We start from the raw sequence: 17,208 nt of genomic DNA on the forward strand, positions 1-17,208 counted from the left end.
CCTGATGCAAAAGCAACTGGTTGAATATTGTAATTCTTAGTGGCCGATGTATAAGCTTAACGACCTCAAAAAATGGCCCGTTAATGGGAACTGCCTTGACGGCTCCCAGTCCATGGCAACCCCAGCACCATCCCACCAGCCTGACCCCTCTGCCTCACCTCTCCCCAGTGTCTCCTGACTTTTTACCAAGGCAGCATCCATGGCAAATCCCACTCAGCAGCAGAGTCAGGGCTCAGCAGCTCCAAGAAAAAACCTCCATGACCCACAAGGGACTCATTGCATGCAATACCTAGGATAGGGAAAGAAGAAGTTCGGTGGCATTTCTGAAAGTTGCCTGGAGCCCTGCTTCTCCTTGCTACCTCCCCGACTCACCTGCAATGCTCACCTCTTTTCAAAGCCTACTGGGATGGCACTTCCAAAGAGAAGAGGGGAATGCTTACTTGCGGAGCCCTGCAATACCTTGCCATTGCCCACCAGGCCAGCGGAAGAGCACCCAATCTTGTTGCGTGGCTCCTTGGCCTGTGGCTCTGCTCCTCTGGGAATATGGACGGCCACTGCAAAAACATCACAGAGGCAAAGGCATATACTGATGGATCCCCTCAGAGGGAAACACTGTGACCAAAGTTCCCCTCTGAGGTTCCTTATGATTAAGCAAACTGTGATCAACAGGAGTACTGCAGACATGGTATTTGTTCTCAGACAACTGCAAGAGAAGTGTAGGGAACAGAATAAAGGTCTCTATGTAACCTTTGTTGATCTTACAAAGGCTTTCGATACTATGAGCAGAAAAGGTCTGTGGCAGATTTTGGAACGTTTAGGTTGTCCCCCTAAGTTCCTTAAAATGATCATCCTACTTCATGAGGATCAGCATGGCCAAGTCATATATGGCGATGCACTTTCTGAGCCCTTTCTAATGTACAGTGGTGTGAAACAAGGCTGCGTTCTCGCATCAACCCTATTCACAATCTTTTTCAGCAGGATGCTCCAAAGGGCCAAGGCAGACCTCGACGAAGAAGATGGGATCTACATTCGATATCGTACTGATGGAAGCCTTTTCAACCTAAGGCAATTGAAGGCCCACACTAAGACCTTAAACCATCTTGTCTGGGAGCTGCTTTTCTCTGACGCCCTTGTCGCTCACACAGAAGTAGCTCTGCAGCATTTAACATCCTGCTTTGCAGACGCTGCTGAGTTTTTTGGGCTGGAAGTCAGCCTGAAGAAGACAGAAGTTTTCTATCAGCCTGGACCTCGGGAAGTCTTCCATCATCCCCATATCACCATTGGCAAATCAGAGCTCAAATCAGTCCAGCAGTTTAATTACCTAGGTAGCATCATCTCCTTGGACAGTAAGATTGATGAAGAGATAGACAACAGGTTAGCAAAGGCATATAGAGCTTTCAGAACACTCCATAAAAGAGTTTGGCGAAATAAACACTTGAAGAAAAGTACAAAGATCAGTGTTTACAGAGCCATTGTGCTGTCTACTCTCTTATATGGGTCCAAATCATGGGTCATTTACTGCCACCACCTGCGACTCCTACAACGCTTCCATCAACGCTGTCTCCATACAATCCTAAGCATCCACTGGTCAGATTATGTTGAAAGTATATTAGATGATGCAGGACATAACATACTGCTTCAGGCCTGCTTGCACAATCCGGCCTGCGTGCCGGACGGCAGGGCCCTGTGTTCTCCAGCAGCAGATGTGTGTCCTTGAGCAGCAGATATCAGAAAGCTGCATAGAGAAAAACAAGGAAGGAGGATGCTATCCAGAGTGTGAGAAACCAGAAGATGGGGGGGCCTGAAACTGTGCCTTGACTAGTAGAGCCAATAGAGTTATAGATATAGTGTGTGAAAGTGAATGTAACCAATAGAAAGTTAAAACAGAGCGTGTGAACCCTGTAGGACGCTTGATAATGTGTGTATTTTTGGAATAAAGGTAGAGCATTGCCTGTACCTCTATGAGGATGTGTCTCTGACTCTCGAGCTCGTTTTTGCATCTTCTCCTTTTATCTGGCGCCCGAAAAGGTGATAAAAAGCGCGAAACGGTAGAAGAATGCGGTCAGCCGATTGATCTCCATGCGGTGAGACGCGGTCGGAGACGTGAGAGGCTGATAGCCAGTTGATCTCCTTGCGGTGAGATGCGGTGGGAGACGTGAGAGGCTGATAGAAGCTGGACAGAGGCGTTTCGGTCGTGGGCCAGTCGGCGCGAACCGAGGTAGGAAGGGTCGCTACCTTCCCCCTGTCATTTGCTGCAAGCATGGAATCGGAGTTTGCTGCAGCTAAAAAGCTGCTGTTAGCTATCCTTGCTAAGCGAGGTGAAACAGTAGCTGAGAAAGTATTTGACAAGCTTATTGCTTAGGCCCGTGAAAACGGCTTCTTTAAAGTGCCCCCTCTCCTTTTCGCCTTTGAGGAATGGCGGGGTTTGGGAGATACCCTTTGGGACTTGAGTATCTCAGGGAAAGATAAGCACACCTCAGCATTCGGTCCTCCTTGGCGTACAATCACGAATACACTAAAGGGCATGAGAGCCGAAACAAGAGTTGCCGCCGCTGCGGTGCAGGCGCTCGCTGCCCCAGAGGCTCAGCGACCCGCTCTCTCGCCTCCCCCCACCAGAGGACTGAAGGCTTTTTTCGGAATGGGGGGGGCACAGCCGGTGAAGGGGGTTACCGGTGGTAAGCAATGTAAATCTGTGACTGAAATGCTTTCTGAATCGGGTGTTGCTGCGGCAGACAAAGAGGACCCGTCCCCTGAGAAGCCGGAAGCTCAACTAAAGGCACATCCGGAAGCGCACCCCGCTCCATTACGGGGCGGGGAAATAAGCGGTGGGTCGAACTGCCGCCCTAAAACACGCCCACCTCCACCACCAGGAGCGCAGCCTGATCAAATACCGCTCCCTGCTGGCGATGATACAGAAATGCCGTCAGATAGTGATGAAGACCTATCCACCACTGATGAAATACAGACCGAGTTGAAAAACTTAAAGGAAGAAAAGCACCTCAAGATGTTACAACGCCAAATGGAGAAGATGATGGAAAAGATGGAAGACAAAATTGAAAAATCGATAACATTATTGGAGAAGAGGCATGAGAGCACAGATAGTTGCAGCAACCTTCCCACTGAAAACTCAGTACAAAAATTGTTATCAGCATCCAGGGCAGATCCTCCTTGCTTGCCTAGCCCATCTGCCCTGCCCTCGGAGCTCTCACCACCGCCATGTAATCCCGTGCCGACAACAGGACCACGACCAAGTCGTTGGACTGGAATAATTAGGGATGCTATATTAGAAGGCGAATGGCAAGCTACTGGCGCTGTTGCGTGCCCAATAATTGCGGGGCCAAATGGGCCACAGTATGAGCAGCATGACTGGAAGATTCTACAACAAGCTAAGAAAACAGTCAATGAAAGTGGTATCAAGTCAGACGCAGCTTGAGCTTTGCTTGACTGGCTTTTCACAGCCGACACCAACAGTCCAACTGATTGCCGAAACCTGGTAAAGTTCCTACTTACCCCATCTCAGCAGCTCATCTGGACCCAGGAGTGGCAGCGGCTTGCAGAACTAGAAGCTGGACGACCCCGAGCCCCAAATGATCCTCTGTTTGGCCTCACTGCAGACATGATAACTGAAAGTGGACCTTTTGCTGACATGACCCTCCAGACACAATATCCTATAGGATTACATCACCTAGTTGCTCAACTTGCTAGACAGGCGTTCTATGCTGTTCCTGATGCAAATCCGACACCTGCATTTACTAATGTATGTCAGGGATTAACTGAAGACTATATCCACTTTATTGATCGATTGATGCAAGCATTGTCAGCACAACAAGATATGGCAGAGGACTCAAAACAATCGATGTTTAGGATACTGGCTTTTGAGAATGCCAATGATAAAACCAAAACGATTCTAGCCACACTTCCTCGGACCGCAGAGGTAGCAGACATGATTGAGATGGCTACCCGTGCGGCACAGACTCAGCAGAGCCGAGCTATGGCAAATGCCTTTGCCGCAGCAATGCAACCCACCACTAGTATGCTGGCTGCTGCAGTACACAAGATAACTCCACAAACGAGTAGAAGCACTCCCCGAGGTGTCTGTTACCGATGTGGTGGAAAAGGACATCTTCGAAAGACTTGTCGCATCTCCGTCTGGTGTGATAATTGCCAAAAGGATACCCATAATACCTGTGTATGCCGACCTGCAAAAAACGGGAAGCCGAGCGCGAGGGGCCCCCGCGCAAAGACACAAGTTGCAGGTCCAACGTTATCCAACAATTACAGCCCCCAGCTACAAGGGGAAGCTTGGGAATCGATTTGGCAGCAGCAGTAGATGTAACCTTTATGTCGACTGCCGTTCAGAAAATCCCAACTGGAGTGAAAGGACCCATTTATCACAAACACAGCACTGTAGGAGCTCTCCTACTAGGGCGATTGTCTGCCGGGACGGCAGGACTTATTGTGATACCAGGCGTAATTGATGCCGATTACACAGGAGAAATATTAATAACAGCCTTTACCTTGTGTCCACCACTCGTTATTACAAAAGGAACCCGAATTGCTCAATTGCTTATTTATGCGAAACAAGGCACGGGTCACGAGACTACTTCACAACTTCCCCTGCGAGGTGACCAAGGATTTGGCTCCTCTGGTGGCACTGTAGTTAATTTGGTACAACAGATGCAACAGCGACCTATGGTATCATTGCAACTTGTTTGTAAGGCAATGACACATGGTGTTCAAGCAATGATGGACACTGGTGCGGACATATCCATTTTTAGCAAGAAACATTGGCTGCGAAATTGGCCCCTGGCTTCTGCCGTAGATGTAGTCCAAGGCGTAGGAGGAGGATCGACTCCCCTTCAAGCTGTCTATCCCGTACAGGTTATATTTCCAGAAGGACAGCAGGTCAACATTCGACCCTACGTTATGCCCTTACCAGGGGACCTGGGAGGGCTAATTGGACGAGATGTAATGACACAGCTGGGAGCTACCCTACATGTCCCTGCCACTGGACAGGCTTTTTAGCCCCGGTCACTGCTGACAAGCCGCCAACCCTGAAGATACATTGGAAAACCAATGAGCCTGTGTGGGTTGAGCAGTGGCCATTGACTGCAGAGCGGCTGAAAATCGCCCATCAGTTAGTGGAAGAGCAATTACAAGCAAATCATATCAAACCATCTCTCAGCCCGTGGAACACGCTCATTTTTGTTATACCCAAGAAATCTGGAAAGTGGCGTTTACTCCATGACTTGCGAAAGGTCAATGATCAAATGTGGACCATGGGTGCGTTGCAACCTGGTATGCCACTGCCCACGATGTTACCTCGAGACTGGAATGTCTTAGTCATTGACTTAAAAGACTGTTTCTTCACAATTCCACTACAGCCAGAAGATACAGTCCCTTTTGCATTTACTGTGCCTTCTGTTAATAAAACTGCCCCCGCAAAACGATATGAGTGGACTGTTCTCCCACAGGGGATGAAGAATTCGCCCACCATGTGTCAAATGTATGTTGCCTGGGCACTGGAGCCCCTTCGGGCGGCCATGCCCGAAACCATCATTTACCATTACATCGACGACGTCCTGTTTTGCCAGAAGGAATCATTTGATCCATGTCTTCAAGCAAAAATTGCCAAAGAATTAGCTACCAAAGGCCTGGTTATAGCTCCAGAAAAAGTTCAAACGACCTCCCCCTGGAGATACTTAGGATGGCTAGTTCACAAAACCACAGTCAGTCCTCAAAAGGTTACTCTTACCTCATCTATCAAGACTCTTAATGATGTCCAAAGGCTTGTTGGTGACTTGCAATGGGTACGCAACATTGTGGGAATATCGAATGAAGACTTACAACCCCTTATGCCCCTTTTACGGGGTACCGATCCCAGTGCACTGGTGCACTGGGAACCCCAGCATCAAGAAGTTGTACAATGCCTTAGTGAGAAAATCACCTCCATGAGTGCCGATCGCCGTCTTGAGGACGTACCGTTTTGCATTCTTTTTTGCAATCACCATAACTATCCTTTTGCCATCCTTGCACAGTGCCCTGCTTGGCAAAAAGAAAAAGGGGGAGAGAGGTCACAAGAAACTCTCATAGATGCCAAGCAGAGTAAGCAACAGCAGAGAATAGCAATTTTGGAATGGTTATTCCCACCGAGTACAGCACCAAAAAGTATCTGGCAACGATCAGAAGTTATTGGGTACCTTACCCGAAAAGGACGTCAACGTTGTAAAGATGTCAACGGTAGTGAACCAGCACAAATCAGCATACCTATAAAAACTGAAGACTTAGACTGGATGTTACAGAACTCAATCCCGTTGCAGATAGCATTGCTAGATTTCCCTGGTGTCATTAGAAATGATTTACCAAAGGATCAGAGACTACAAGTCATTTCACAGTATACCTGGATGTCACGACCAAAAGTTGTGACACGACCAGTACAAGGACATACCGTTTTTACTGATGCAGGGAAGCGTAGTATGACTGCTGTTTGTGTATGGAAAGAACGTGATCAATGGCAAAAACATTTAATACAAGGAAAGAAAGGCGATAGTCTACAAACTCTTGAACTTGCAGCTATAGCATGGGCATTCTTGATATGGAAAGAAGTCCCGTTAAATGTAGTCTCTGACTCGCAGTATGCTTTGGGAGTGGTGCAAAGAATAGAAGATGCTCTGATAAGACCACCGAAGAATCTACGCCTGGAAGAGTTGTTCAGACAAATCCAGAGATCAATTCAACTAAGAACAGAAATCTGCTGTATCATCCACATCAGAAGCCATCAGAATGATTTGGATTAGCAGAAGGAAATGTTATGGCAGACTCACTTGTCAGTCTGTCCATGCCAGGGCCAGTCGATTCTTTTGCCATGGCAAGAGAAAGTCATGCACTATTTCATCAGTAGTCGGCTAGAGTCTTGAAAAGACAATTTGATATTGATTGGAAAGATGCCAAAGGTATTGTAAGAACATGCCCTCAGTGTGGTCAGTTTGGAGCAGGATTAGGCTTAGGGGTAAATCCACGAGGAATACAAGCATGTGAAATCTGGCAAATGGATATAACACATGTACCAGAATTTGGCAGGTTAAAATATGTACATGTAACAATTGACACCTTTTCAAAATTCATATGGGCCACAGCACAAGTTGGGGAGAAGGCATTACATGTGATTAGGCATTTAACAGTATGCTTTGCAGTTATGGGGATTCCAAAAACTTTAAAGACAGATAACGGGCCAGCATATGTGGGAGGAAAAGTAAAGAGATATCTGCAGAAGTGGGGTGTAAAACATATCACTGGGATACCACATGTTTCTACTGGACAGGCAATTGTAGAGAGAGCAAATAGAACCCTTAAAGAATATCTTAAGAAACAGAAAGATCCAGAAGTTACAGACCCCCATATTAAGTTAAGTAAAGTACTCTTTACTCTGAACTTTTTAAGCTTAGTGGGAGAGGCAGAACAACCTCCTGTAGTAACACACAACAGTAAAGTTAAGATGCAAGCAACCCCAGAAATTCAAATTCGATATAAAAACCCACAGACAGGGGAATGGGAAGGCCCTAGCCCTTTGTTATTTACAGGTCGAGGTTACAGTTGTGTCTCTACAGATAAAGGACCATTGTGGGTACCCAGTAAATGGACACGCCCTGCCGTGGCTGCGAAAGAAGCTGCTCCCGCTAAAGACAACGACGAGCAATCGAAGAACTCACAAAAACCATCGCAGAAGCAGCAGCACAAGGACATGGATGTGAAGATTTTGAAGGCATGTGCTGCATGAATTTGTCAGATCATTCAACTTCGATACACGCTGATCTCCAAAAGTTGAGGGACAACATGAAAAAGCTTGTTGTTAATGTGTCACCATTTGAAGAATGGCTAAACAATCTAGGATTATCAGGATGGCTACGAGACTTGGTAAAATCTGGAATAGTTATTTTGCTAGTGATCTGTGTTATCTTGATAATTGTACCGTGTATCTTGAAGTGCCTTACAGATATGATGCGAAAGACCATCAATCAGGCCTGGATTGTGCAAAAAGAAAAAGGGGGAATTGTTGAAAGTATATTAGATGATGCAGGACATAACATACTGCTTCAGGCCTGCTTGCACAATCCGGCCTGCGTGCCGGACGGCAGGGCCCTGTGTTCTCCAGCAGCAGATGTGTGTCCTTGAGCAGCAGATATCAGAAAGCTGCATAGAGAAAAACAAGGAAGGAGGATGCTATCCAGAGTGTGAGAAACCAGAAGATGGGGGGGCCTGAAACTGTGCCTTGACTAGTAGAGCCAATAGAGTTATAGATATAGTGTGTGAAAGTGAATGTAACCAATAGAAAGTTAAAACAGAGCGTGTGAACCCTGTAGGACGCTTGATAATGTGTGTATTTTTGGAATAAAGGTAGAGCATTGCCTGTACCTCTATGAGGATGTGTCTCTGACTCTCGAGCTCGTTTTTGCATCTTCTCCTTTTAAGATTATGTGACCAATACATCTGTTCTAGAACAGGCAGCAGTTACGAGTATTGAGGCCATGTTGCTGAGAACACAGCTGTGCTGGGCAGGGCACGTCTCCAGGATGAAGGACCACTGCCTCCCTAAGATCATGCTCTATGGTGAACTCGCCACTGGCTGCCGCAAGAGAGGAGCCCCAAAGAGGAGATACAAGGACTCCCTGAAGCAACATCTCAACCTTGGCCACATTGATCTTCATTGCTGGCGTACCCTGGCCTCCAATCGGGAGGTCTGGAGACACACCATCTATAACGCTGTTGCTTCCTTTGAGAACGCAGCAGGATCAACATCGAAGACAAAAGACAACGTAGAAAGAATCGTATCCTGCCGATACCATCCAACGAGTCTTTCTGCTGTGCCTTTTGCAACTGATCTTGTCTATCTCGCATTGGCCTCTTTAGCCACCAGCGCGCCTGTAGCAAATGTGGGTTTCCCAAATCTTTGTTCACAAAGCCTGGCCATGATTGACAGAATAAAGAGTGTTTCTAACTCCTGTCTGTAGTACAACTATCCTGAGAATACAGGGTTAAGGTGATAGTTAAGCATGACTCATTAAAATATTGACATCATTACTGCTGCAAGCATGGCAGCAAGGATGCATTTCATATGTTAAACCATCAACTGCACAGAATTCACTTCCCTGTGAAATATTTCTTTAGAGCTTGTGTGTGGCTCTGCTTTTTCCGCTGCTTTTAATCTCACTGACACACATTTGAAAAGGGCAGACATAACAAAAGCTGTGACAGGTCACTAGAGTGTTTCCTGGACTCTTGTAGCCAGAAAACTGTCAAACTGTGAACAGTGGTTAAATTTGTTGAAGTTTGTTTTCTTTACAGAAGTTCTATGTCATTTTCAGGGATGTGGTGTAGCACCCTTTTGCTTTAGACCTTGTATGTCTTCAAATCTATTCAAGAGTTTGAAAAAATATTCAGTCATATCAGTCTCATCCTAGTTGGAATTATAACATTACCAGTATATTTTAGCAAGAGTGACAAACTACCTCAAGAGAAGTCCAGGGTGGAATATCACAAGTACTGGAAATTCAGCCACTCTGCAGGAAGCTTGCATGGCAAATACTGTGCTTGGCCTGGTGAAAAGGACCTATGCACTGGCCTCAGCCTCCTGCATTGAGAAAAACTCTCTCTGCACAAATTCCAGGGAAGTAATTTTAGTTTTCCACAGGCAGATCAATGTAGTTTTCCACAGGCAGAGATGAGCCACTTGCTTGGAGTGACCTTCAAGGTGTCAAGGGCTGCTCCTGGACAAAAGTCAGAATTGTAATTCAGTTTTTGTCCACTCTGTATATGTATACCTGTACTTCAGATAAAATGTATTGTCCACTGTCATAGTTTAACCACAGCAAAGAGCCAAGAACCATGCAGCCACTCGCTCGCTCCCCCACTGGCAGGATCAGGGAGAGAATCAAACTGAAAGGGTAAAAGCTAGAAAACTCATGGATTGAGATAAAGACAGTTTAATAAGGAAAGCAAAAGCAAAGCAAAACCAAAAATTATTTCCCTGCTTCCTATGGTGTTGTAGTTACAGGGGTAGGAGGTGGAGTTTTGCACTATGAGGGGGTGACCAAACTGTGTATTCTGCATCCTCTACATCACGCTTGGTTTTGCCTTGCCTGTGTTTTCCCCATTGTTTTTGTCCAGTTGGTGAGAGTGTTGGATCATTTGTTTGCCACAGAGTTTTTACTTTGTTTTCCTGGGCCACGTGGAGCTGGTGCAGTGGGAATGGGAACTGGTTTTGCTTTTGCCCTAGGGGTGGGGCGTCCAGGTAGCAATTTTCTTTGCCTTTGTTGGTTTTGTTGGGTAAACCATTCTTTTTCCTCTGTATTGTTTTGTTATTTGCAAATTTTACCTCAGTAAAATTGTAACTCTAATGTTTTTAACCTTTCACAGTCTTATTTTCTTTGTTTTCCTCCTCCACTATCATAAGGGACAGCTCAAGCAGTCTTAACTTTTCCCTGCTGAGTTTTTAAAACCAGCACGCCATGTGCAGGCATGTATTCAGACATCTCCAGGAGATCAGGCTCCCATGCCATCATGCATAACAGTTACTTCAAAAGACAAATGCCATCACTTCAAACATCTGCCCTTCCTCTTTCTCTCCCTTACTTTATATACTGAGCATGACATATGATCTGAAATATCCCTTTGGTCAGTTGGAGTCACCTGTCCCAGTTGTGTCTCCTTCCACCTTCCCATGCACCCTCAGCCTCCTTGTCTTCATGGTGGTACAGAAAAGGCCAGAAAAGGCCTTGGCTCTATGTAGCCACTGCTCAGGAATAACAAAAACATCTCTATTATCATCACTGTGCTCAGTACAAATCCAAAACACAGCCCCATACCAGCCACAGTGAAGAAAATTAACTCTCCCCCAGCCAAAACCAGCATATACCCAAATCTTGATCCTCTTGCACCTTTAAAAGCCCATTACAGCATGTGTGCTTTTCCATAAGTACTATTTCTTCCCCTAGATTTCTGTATAAATAAACAATTAGTCATGCTCGACAGATGGGATATTAAATAGACATGATCCCATTTGAGTGGACAGTTTGTGAAAAATACTGAAGTATACATTCCTATCCACTGAGGAATGCTGCCTGAATCTAGAGATAACTACTGTGCCATAAAAAATCAAGCTTTGTAGTGACGAGGAAATCTTCAGGCAATGTTCCTGAGGCTCTGTATGATAATGCTAACTGGAATTACAGAATGAATGTAAACACAGTATGGTCATTATCTGCCTGACAGCAATGCCAGAAACCAGTGGAGAAGATAATATCACAGCTGGGATGCTGCTGCTAGACTGCTACAAAAGAAAAGTTGCTGCTGCTTTGTTCTTGATAATCATAGGCAAGTAAGTTTACCTGGTTATATGTCAGTTTATCAGATTTGAAAAGCAGCTATTAGTACAAACTTCCTTGGGAGTCCAACCCGGTTGGATTTCTATACATGGAAAATGTTGAATGTTAATGGTGGTGCCATTGCAAATAATAATGGCATAGGATACGTTGTGCTGAGAGCTCTACCCACACAGGCTATCAGCATTCAGGTTCTTCATTTTCCAAGTTATTCCTTGAAGTTATACTTTTTCCTAGGAATCAATAAAACTATGATTTTTGATTTAATTTACCTCAAATTTAGAGGTAATTAGGACACAGCTAGCAGGAAAAATTGCCTGTACTTGCTAGACTTCCTTCCAAACAGATCATTGAAGTTTCATTCATGGTCTATCCCGAGGCAGCTGCACCAATTGGGAGTGCAATGAAGATTACAGTATGCCTGTGACACCACTTCTGGACCGAAGAGAACAGCTGGCACCTCTAAACTTCCATCTTCTAAACTTCTGGGTGAGACTCTGCATATCATCTGTTCCTATACTCTCTTCTCTGGGAAGGAGAGCTGGGTGCACAGACTGGGCAGGAGTCTCTGTCATGCTCCAGTTAAGTGTCTAACTTTGACAATCAGGACAACAGGGACTACCAGACTCGAGATGAATATGTGGAGACTGAAAAGAACCCTGGTGTGGGAGGAAAGATCCTACTCTTTCTTACTGGTTTAATATAACAGTGCATCATACTGACACAGAAAAACTTCTTAAGAAAAAATTTATGAAGAGTTTGAGAGGAGCTTCTGCAATGATGCACTCCCCAAACCACAGGAAAAAGGACTGATTTGGGTTATCCTACTTAGACTGAGATTATTTTTGCTTTTGTGATAAATCTCTCTGTAGTCTGACACAAGAATGGACCAGACCAAATACCCAACTAGTTGACAATTGTCTCCCATGACACCAAGTAGCAGAAGCTTAGGAAAATATTATTAAAAAATACAAGTACTAGAGTGTACTCTGAGAGTACTCAAAATCTATGATGGATCCTGGCCATCCCCTCCTTTACCTTTTTGGCTTCCACAGCATGATGACGATGTCTGTAGTATGAACTGGGTAACACGAATGTAATACCCTGACACCCATGGCAGCAGTTAGCTCTGGAATTGCTCTTTCCAAATCTAAGGCACCCACAGAAAAATAGGGATACTCCCTTTATGCTGGAGAGGGCTGTAGGAAAGCAGAGCATCCAAGTTCACAGTCAGATTGTTCACACTTATTCATGAGCATTTGCCATGTAGTTTCAACTTAAGGGATTAAACTTTCTCCTGATGCAAATAGGTTTAGTTGTCTTTTATGTCAGTACTGGCTGAACCTCAGGTTGAACTTAACTCGTTTGAGTCTTACATACTCAGAGAATATTTTTATCTCTCACCCACCCACACTATGATCCTGAATGGCAAATTAGGATAGAATAATTTCCTATAATACAGTTTTAAATCTTTTGGGGATGATGGTTAACTTTTATATAGTGTTCTTAGATTTCACATGCAGAAAATTAAACTAAACATGGGTTTCAGTGAACTAGTAACATTTCTGAATGCTTTGTTAACTACTGTAGCCCCTTATTAAGTGTGCTGAAAACTGATGTAAAAAATTACAGGACATATTCTGTACTCTTTTAGAGTTTATTATATTAAAGCCTTCAGAGAAAAATATTTTCCCCTACATCCCAGCCTTTCCTTTGAATAACCTTATTTTTGCAGGTCTTTCTACTTCAGACTGACCTCCTTAGACTTCTAGTAATATACAGAAATTTAATATACAGAAACATTGTTTCTCTTACTCAGGCCATTATAAAAAAGCTCACTCGAGAATATAACACCTTTTTTTCTCATGGACATTCTGTGTCGATTGCTGAAGACATTTTCCTGCAATGAGAATAAGCTGGCTGTGTACTTTCCCACAGATAACAGCAGTGAAACCCTTCAGGATCAGTAAAATGCCCAAGTATTTTTTTTGTTGGTGTTTGCATATCAATGTTTAGAGGGCCTCTGGCTGCTGAAACTTCTGCTGAAAACCTGGGTAATTCCAGACTTCCCTGAGCTACAGGACTGAGATCTCCACCACTGCACTGAACCTACCGCACCTTTTATGCAACTCTGTGGTTACAACGATCCCCTACTAATGCTGTATATTTTGTGTTCCTTTTGACCCATTTTCCTCTGTTATAGATGTGCTGGGTTTGGCTGGGATAGAGTTAAGTTTCTTCACACTTACTCATATGGGCTGGTTTGGATTTCTGCTGGAAGCAGTGTTGTTAAAATAGGGATTTTTTTCGTTATTGTTGAGCAGCACTTATGCAGAACCAAGATCTTTTCTGCTCCTCACCCCACCAGCTAGCAGGGGGGGGGGGCACAAGTATTTGGGAAGGGATACAGCCAAGACAGGTGACCCCAACTGACTTCAGGGATATTCCAGACCATATGGCATCACGCTCATCCTATAAAGTTGGGGGAAGAAGAAGGAAGGGGAAGACATTTGGAATGATGTGACTTTTTTCCCCAAGTCACTGTTACATGTGATGAAGCCCTGCTGTCTTGGGAATAGCTGAACCTGCCTGCCCATGGGAAACAGCAAATTTGTTTTGTTTTCCTCTGTGTGTAGCTTTTTCTTTCTCTATTAAACTGTCTTTATGTCAGCCCATGAGTTTTCTTGCTTTACCCTTCTAATTCTCTCCCCCATCCTGCCATAGGGGTGCAAGTGGTTGTGTGGGGTTGAGCTGCTGGCTGGGGTTAAACCGTGACATATAGGCCAAAAGAGGCAAATAGATGTCTGAGAAGAAATCTCAGTTCTCTCTGGAAATTAGAGTGCCAGTGAGGCTCAAAGTCCTGTCTGAATATTATACAGTTTTATTTTCCCTGCTATGTAAGACGTCTCAGTTTCCATAACTTTTTTTACTACTGCTCGTAGCATTCCTTCTGTTTATTGTCCTACATACCCCCCAATTATATCATAATGTAGATCTATATAAATGCAATTAAACATGCTGCAAACCTTTGATATAGAGATATACTTATTAACAACCTGCTGACTCCTTGATTTCCCTGTTGACGTTTTACTGCCTTATTACCGCTTATTTTTTTCTTTTGAAGAATCACATTTTCAACTTTGATTTGGAACTCTGAGAATAAAGGACAGCCTTGGAGATGGTTTCATTAAGAAGTTACTTAGCACTATGCTTTCAACAAATCACACCCACATGCCCATTCCCACCCTCCATCCTTACATCACTCTATATTCTTTACCTTACAGGTTGTTAATCCGTGGTGTAGGGGATAGAAATATTATTTACATATGAAGCTTGTGCACCACTCCCTGCTTAGCCATATGTTTTTAACAATGTTGAGGAATGTTTTTAATGACTCAGTTTCCCATTCATAACATTGGGCTGAGGACCCCCACAAATATAAAAATAATCTGTGAAATAGAGAAGTCATCTATAATCAAGGCTCTGGGCTGCGTGGAGGTGATGCTGGCAGGAACACCAAGACTTTGGTGTATTTGAAATCCAGGTGGGGAGGATGTGGAGGCAACAGGGCTCTTGCCCCTCTCCCTGCCTGCAGAGAGGAGGGGTAGCCTCAGTGCTCGCCACCGGTGCCTCAAAGCGTATTCTGAGTGCTCAGCTGGCAAACTTTTGTCCTGTGGAGCGCAGCCCCGAGATAAAGGCTGCAGCCGCAGGGGATGTCCGTGTGGGCCTAGCGGCAGCCCTAGAAGCCTCCCCCACCTCTGCTGGCCGAGGGCAATAGTCTTCATGAGCTCATACCTGTTTTCCCTTCACGCTTTGTGGAAGTTTTCCAAAGCTGGGGACTATTACATCTGAAAAGGCCTGAAATTAAATGTGAGGAGACGGGGTGGAAGTGAGGCGGCAGCAAAATGTCCTGTGCCTGCCGGCTCAGCGCGGGGGTGACAGCACGAGCACGAGATGACGAGGTCATTTTATCCTCAAGTTGCTTTTTACGTGCGACAATTTTTCTGGGGTAAAATGACGCGGCGGGAAGCCACTCTGGACAGTGCTCCGCGAGGAGGGGGAGGTGAAGAAGCTGAGAGGCGGCGTGGGGAGGGGAGGGGGCAGCGCGGAAGTGCCAGTGTGAGGGGAAGATGAGGAGGGGGAAGGGCGCTTCTAGCCGAAAGGGACAGACAGTCGCTTGTCTCAGATCAAAGTGAGCCATTTGGCAAAGCCCTGGATTTTGCCTGAGGAATGTAAGTTATCCCAGTAAAGCAGTTTACTGCCCCCTGAGTGAAGGGTATATCGCTGTTCCCTGAAGTGCAAAGCTGTTTGCTGCGCCTATCGCTCGTAAAGGCGGGACTGAGCTGTTGCCGCTCGGAGGTGATGGGTGGCTCCAGAGCACTTTGTTAGAGAGAGGGCTGATGAAGTAATCTAACGGGTGGCAGCTAGGTGTGAGCAGAAACCTGAGGTAAGTCTGGTAACCGGGACAAGCAAACTGCATTTGGGGGATTGTTTAAGAACACCTGAGATGAGGTCAGCATGAATTAAACCAAAGATGCTTGAGTCTGCCCAGCGCTCAGGTGGGGTCTGAGGTATCTCCGCTTCGTTGCTGGACGCATCAAGTCTTTTTATTCAGAGTATTCCAGGCACGCAGCAATAACTTGACTGAACTGGAGAAGCCAGAGCTGCGGCTGTTGCTAGGTGATAACTCCCTGTGCAGTACAGGGAGCCTTGTGAGCACCGGACCAGCACGACTGAGGCAGCGGTCGAAAAGTGAAATGTAGTGCTGCAGAGGGGTGAGCCTGAGCCCAGCCGGCTCCGGAAGGCTGAGTGCTGAGCAAATCGCTATCTGAGTAGCATCTAAGCTAGTAAAATTAAAGAGTTTTTTTTTTTTTTCTAGGTGCAGCTTTTTTTTCTACTTCTAGAAGGTTTTGCAAAGGAATGCTCTGCAGCCTTCTGCATGCAAAATGTGACTACAGTGTTGGTAGAATGAAAAAATAGTGTTATTTTCGAGGTTTCCTTGGCCTGAAGAGAGTAAAATCGACAACGTAATTGAAATCAGCTGGGAAACAGCACCAAGAAAACGGTCTCCAAACAGTAGTTTCTTTTGTTTGCAGCAGTCAGAAGCCAGTGACTCCAGCATTCCTTGCTGCATTCCCAGTGCCCAGCGTGGCAGCCCTGAAACGGGGCACAGCCTGGTGAGGCAAACCTTCCATGCCCCCTGACTGGTTTAGGTTTTTTTGTGCTTAGCAGCTTCTATCAGGTCATCGCGGCAGGTGTGTGCAGTTCCGGCCGAGAGGCTGCTAGGGAGAGCTGTACCTTTAATTAAAAGGGGATGCACATTGCTCCATTGCAATCCATCCTATAAGCTTCAGAGTGGCAAACCTCAGTGCAGAGTCTGGGACTTGGTGCACGAGGGCAGAATTCTGTGCATTGCACAACCTGTCATCTCAACTTTGTAAAGAACTCTCTTTTATATTTTTTTTTTTGTTGTTATTTTTGGACTTTGAAAGAGAGAAGACTTTTTCTGCCCGTCTGAACCATGAGTGGATGTTCAAAGAGATGTAAGCATGGGATTGTCAAATTTGCCCAGACAATTTTTAAGCTCATCACAGGCACTCTCAGCAAAGGTAAGGGAAAACATTTTAGTTCATACTGTTCTTTTGTTACCTCTTCTGTTTGCTGTTAGCTTTGTGGGGGGAGTTTTCTAGGCTTTAAGAAGGCTTCTGATAGGATTTATTGTTTCTTCAGAGGTGTTCTGGTTTAATTCTGGGAATTGGCTGCTCTGAAAGAAGTTGCCGTGTGCAGTGAAGATTGGAGCTGTGCTGTAAAGCCTTATGTAATTGTTTCT

The 17,208-nt window shown here is 45.2% G+C and overlaps 1 protein-coding gene and 1 long non-coding RNA gene across 2 annotated transcripts in view; one reads left to right on the top strand and one right to left on the bottom strand.

The window, feature by feature from the left end:
- Positions 1–9,658: 9,658 nt before the first annotated feature.
- Positions 9,659–15,698, bottom strand: LOC135422324 (uncharacterized). The gene is made up of 2 exons (XR_010434430.1): positions 15,174–15,698; positions 9,659–9,764 (listed from the first exon to the last, which is right to left on the bottom strand). It is a non-coding gene; the product is annotated as an uncharacterized LOC135422324 (long non-coding RNA).
- A 583-nt stretch (positions 15,699–16,281) lies between these two features.
- KCNIP1 (potassium voltage-gated channel interacting protein 1) overlaps positions 16,282–17,208 on the top strand; it is a 467,950-nt gene continuing 467,023 nt past the window's right edge. The window contains exon 1 of the mRNA XM_064671385.1: positions 16,282–16,987. Within this exon, the coding sequence (XP_064527455.1) occupies positions 16,900–16,987 (88 nt within the window). The 5' untranslated portion in view covers positions 16,282–16,899. The remainder of the gene's footprint in view (positions 16,988–17,208) is intronic.

The sequence above is a fragment of the Pseudopipra pipra genome, chromosome 15 (assembly GCF_036250125.1).
Source record: "Pseudopipra pipra isolate bDixPip1 chromosome 15, bDixPip1.hap1, whole genome shotgun sequence".
Classification (NCBI taxonomy): Eukaryota; Metazoa; Chordata; class Aves; order Passeriformes; family Pipridae; genus Pseudopipra; species Pseudopipra pipra.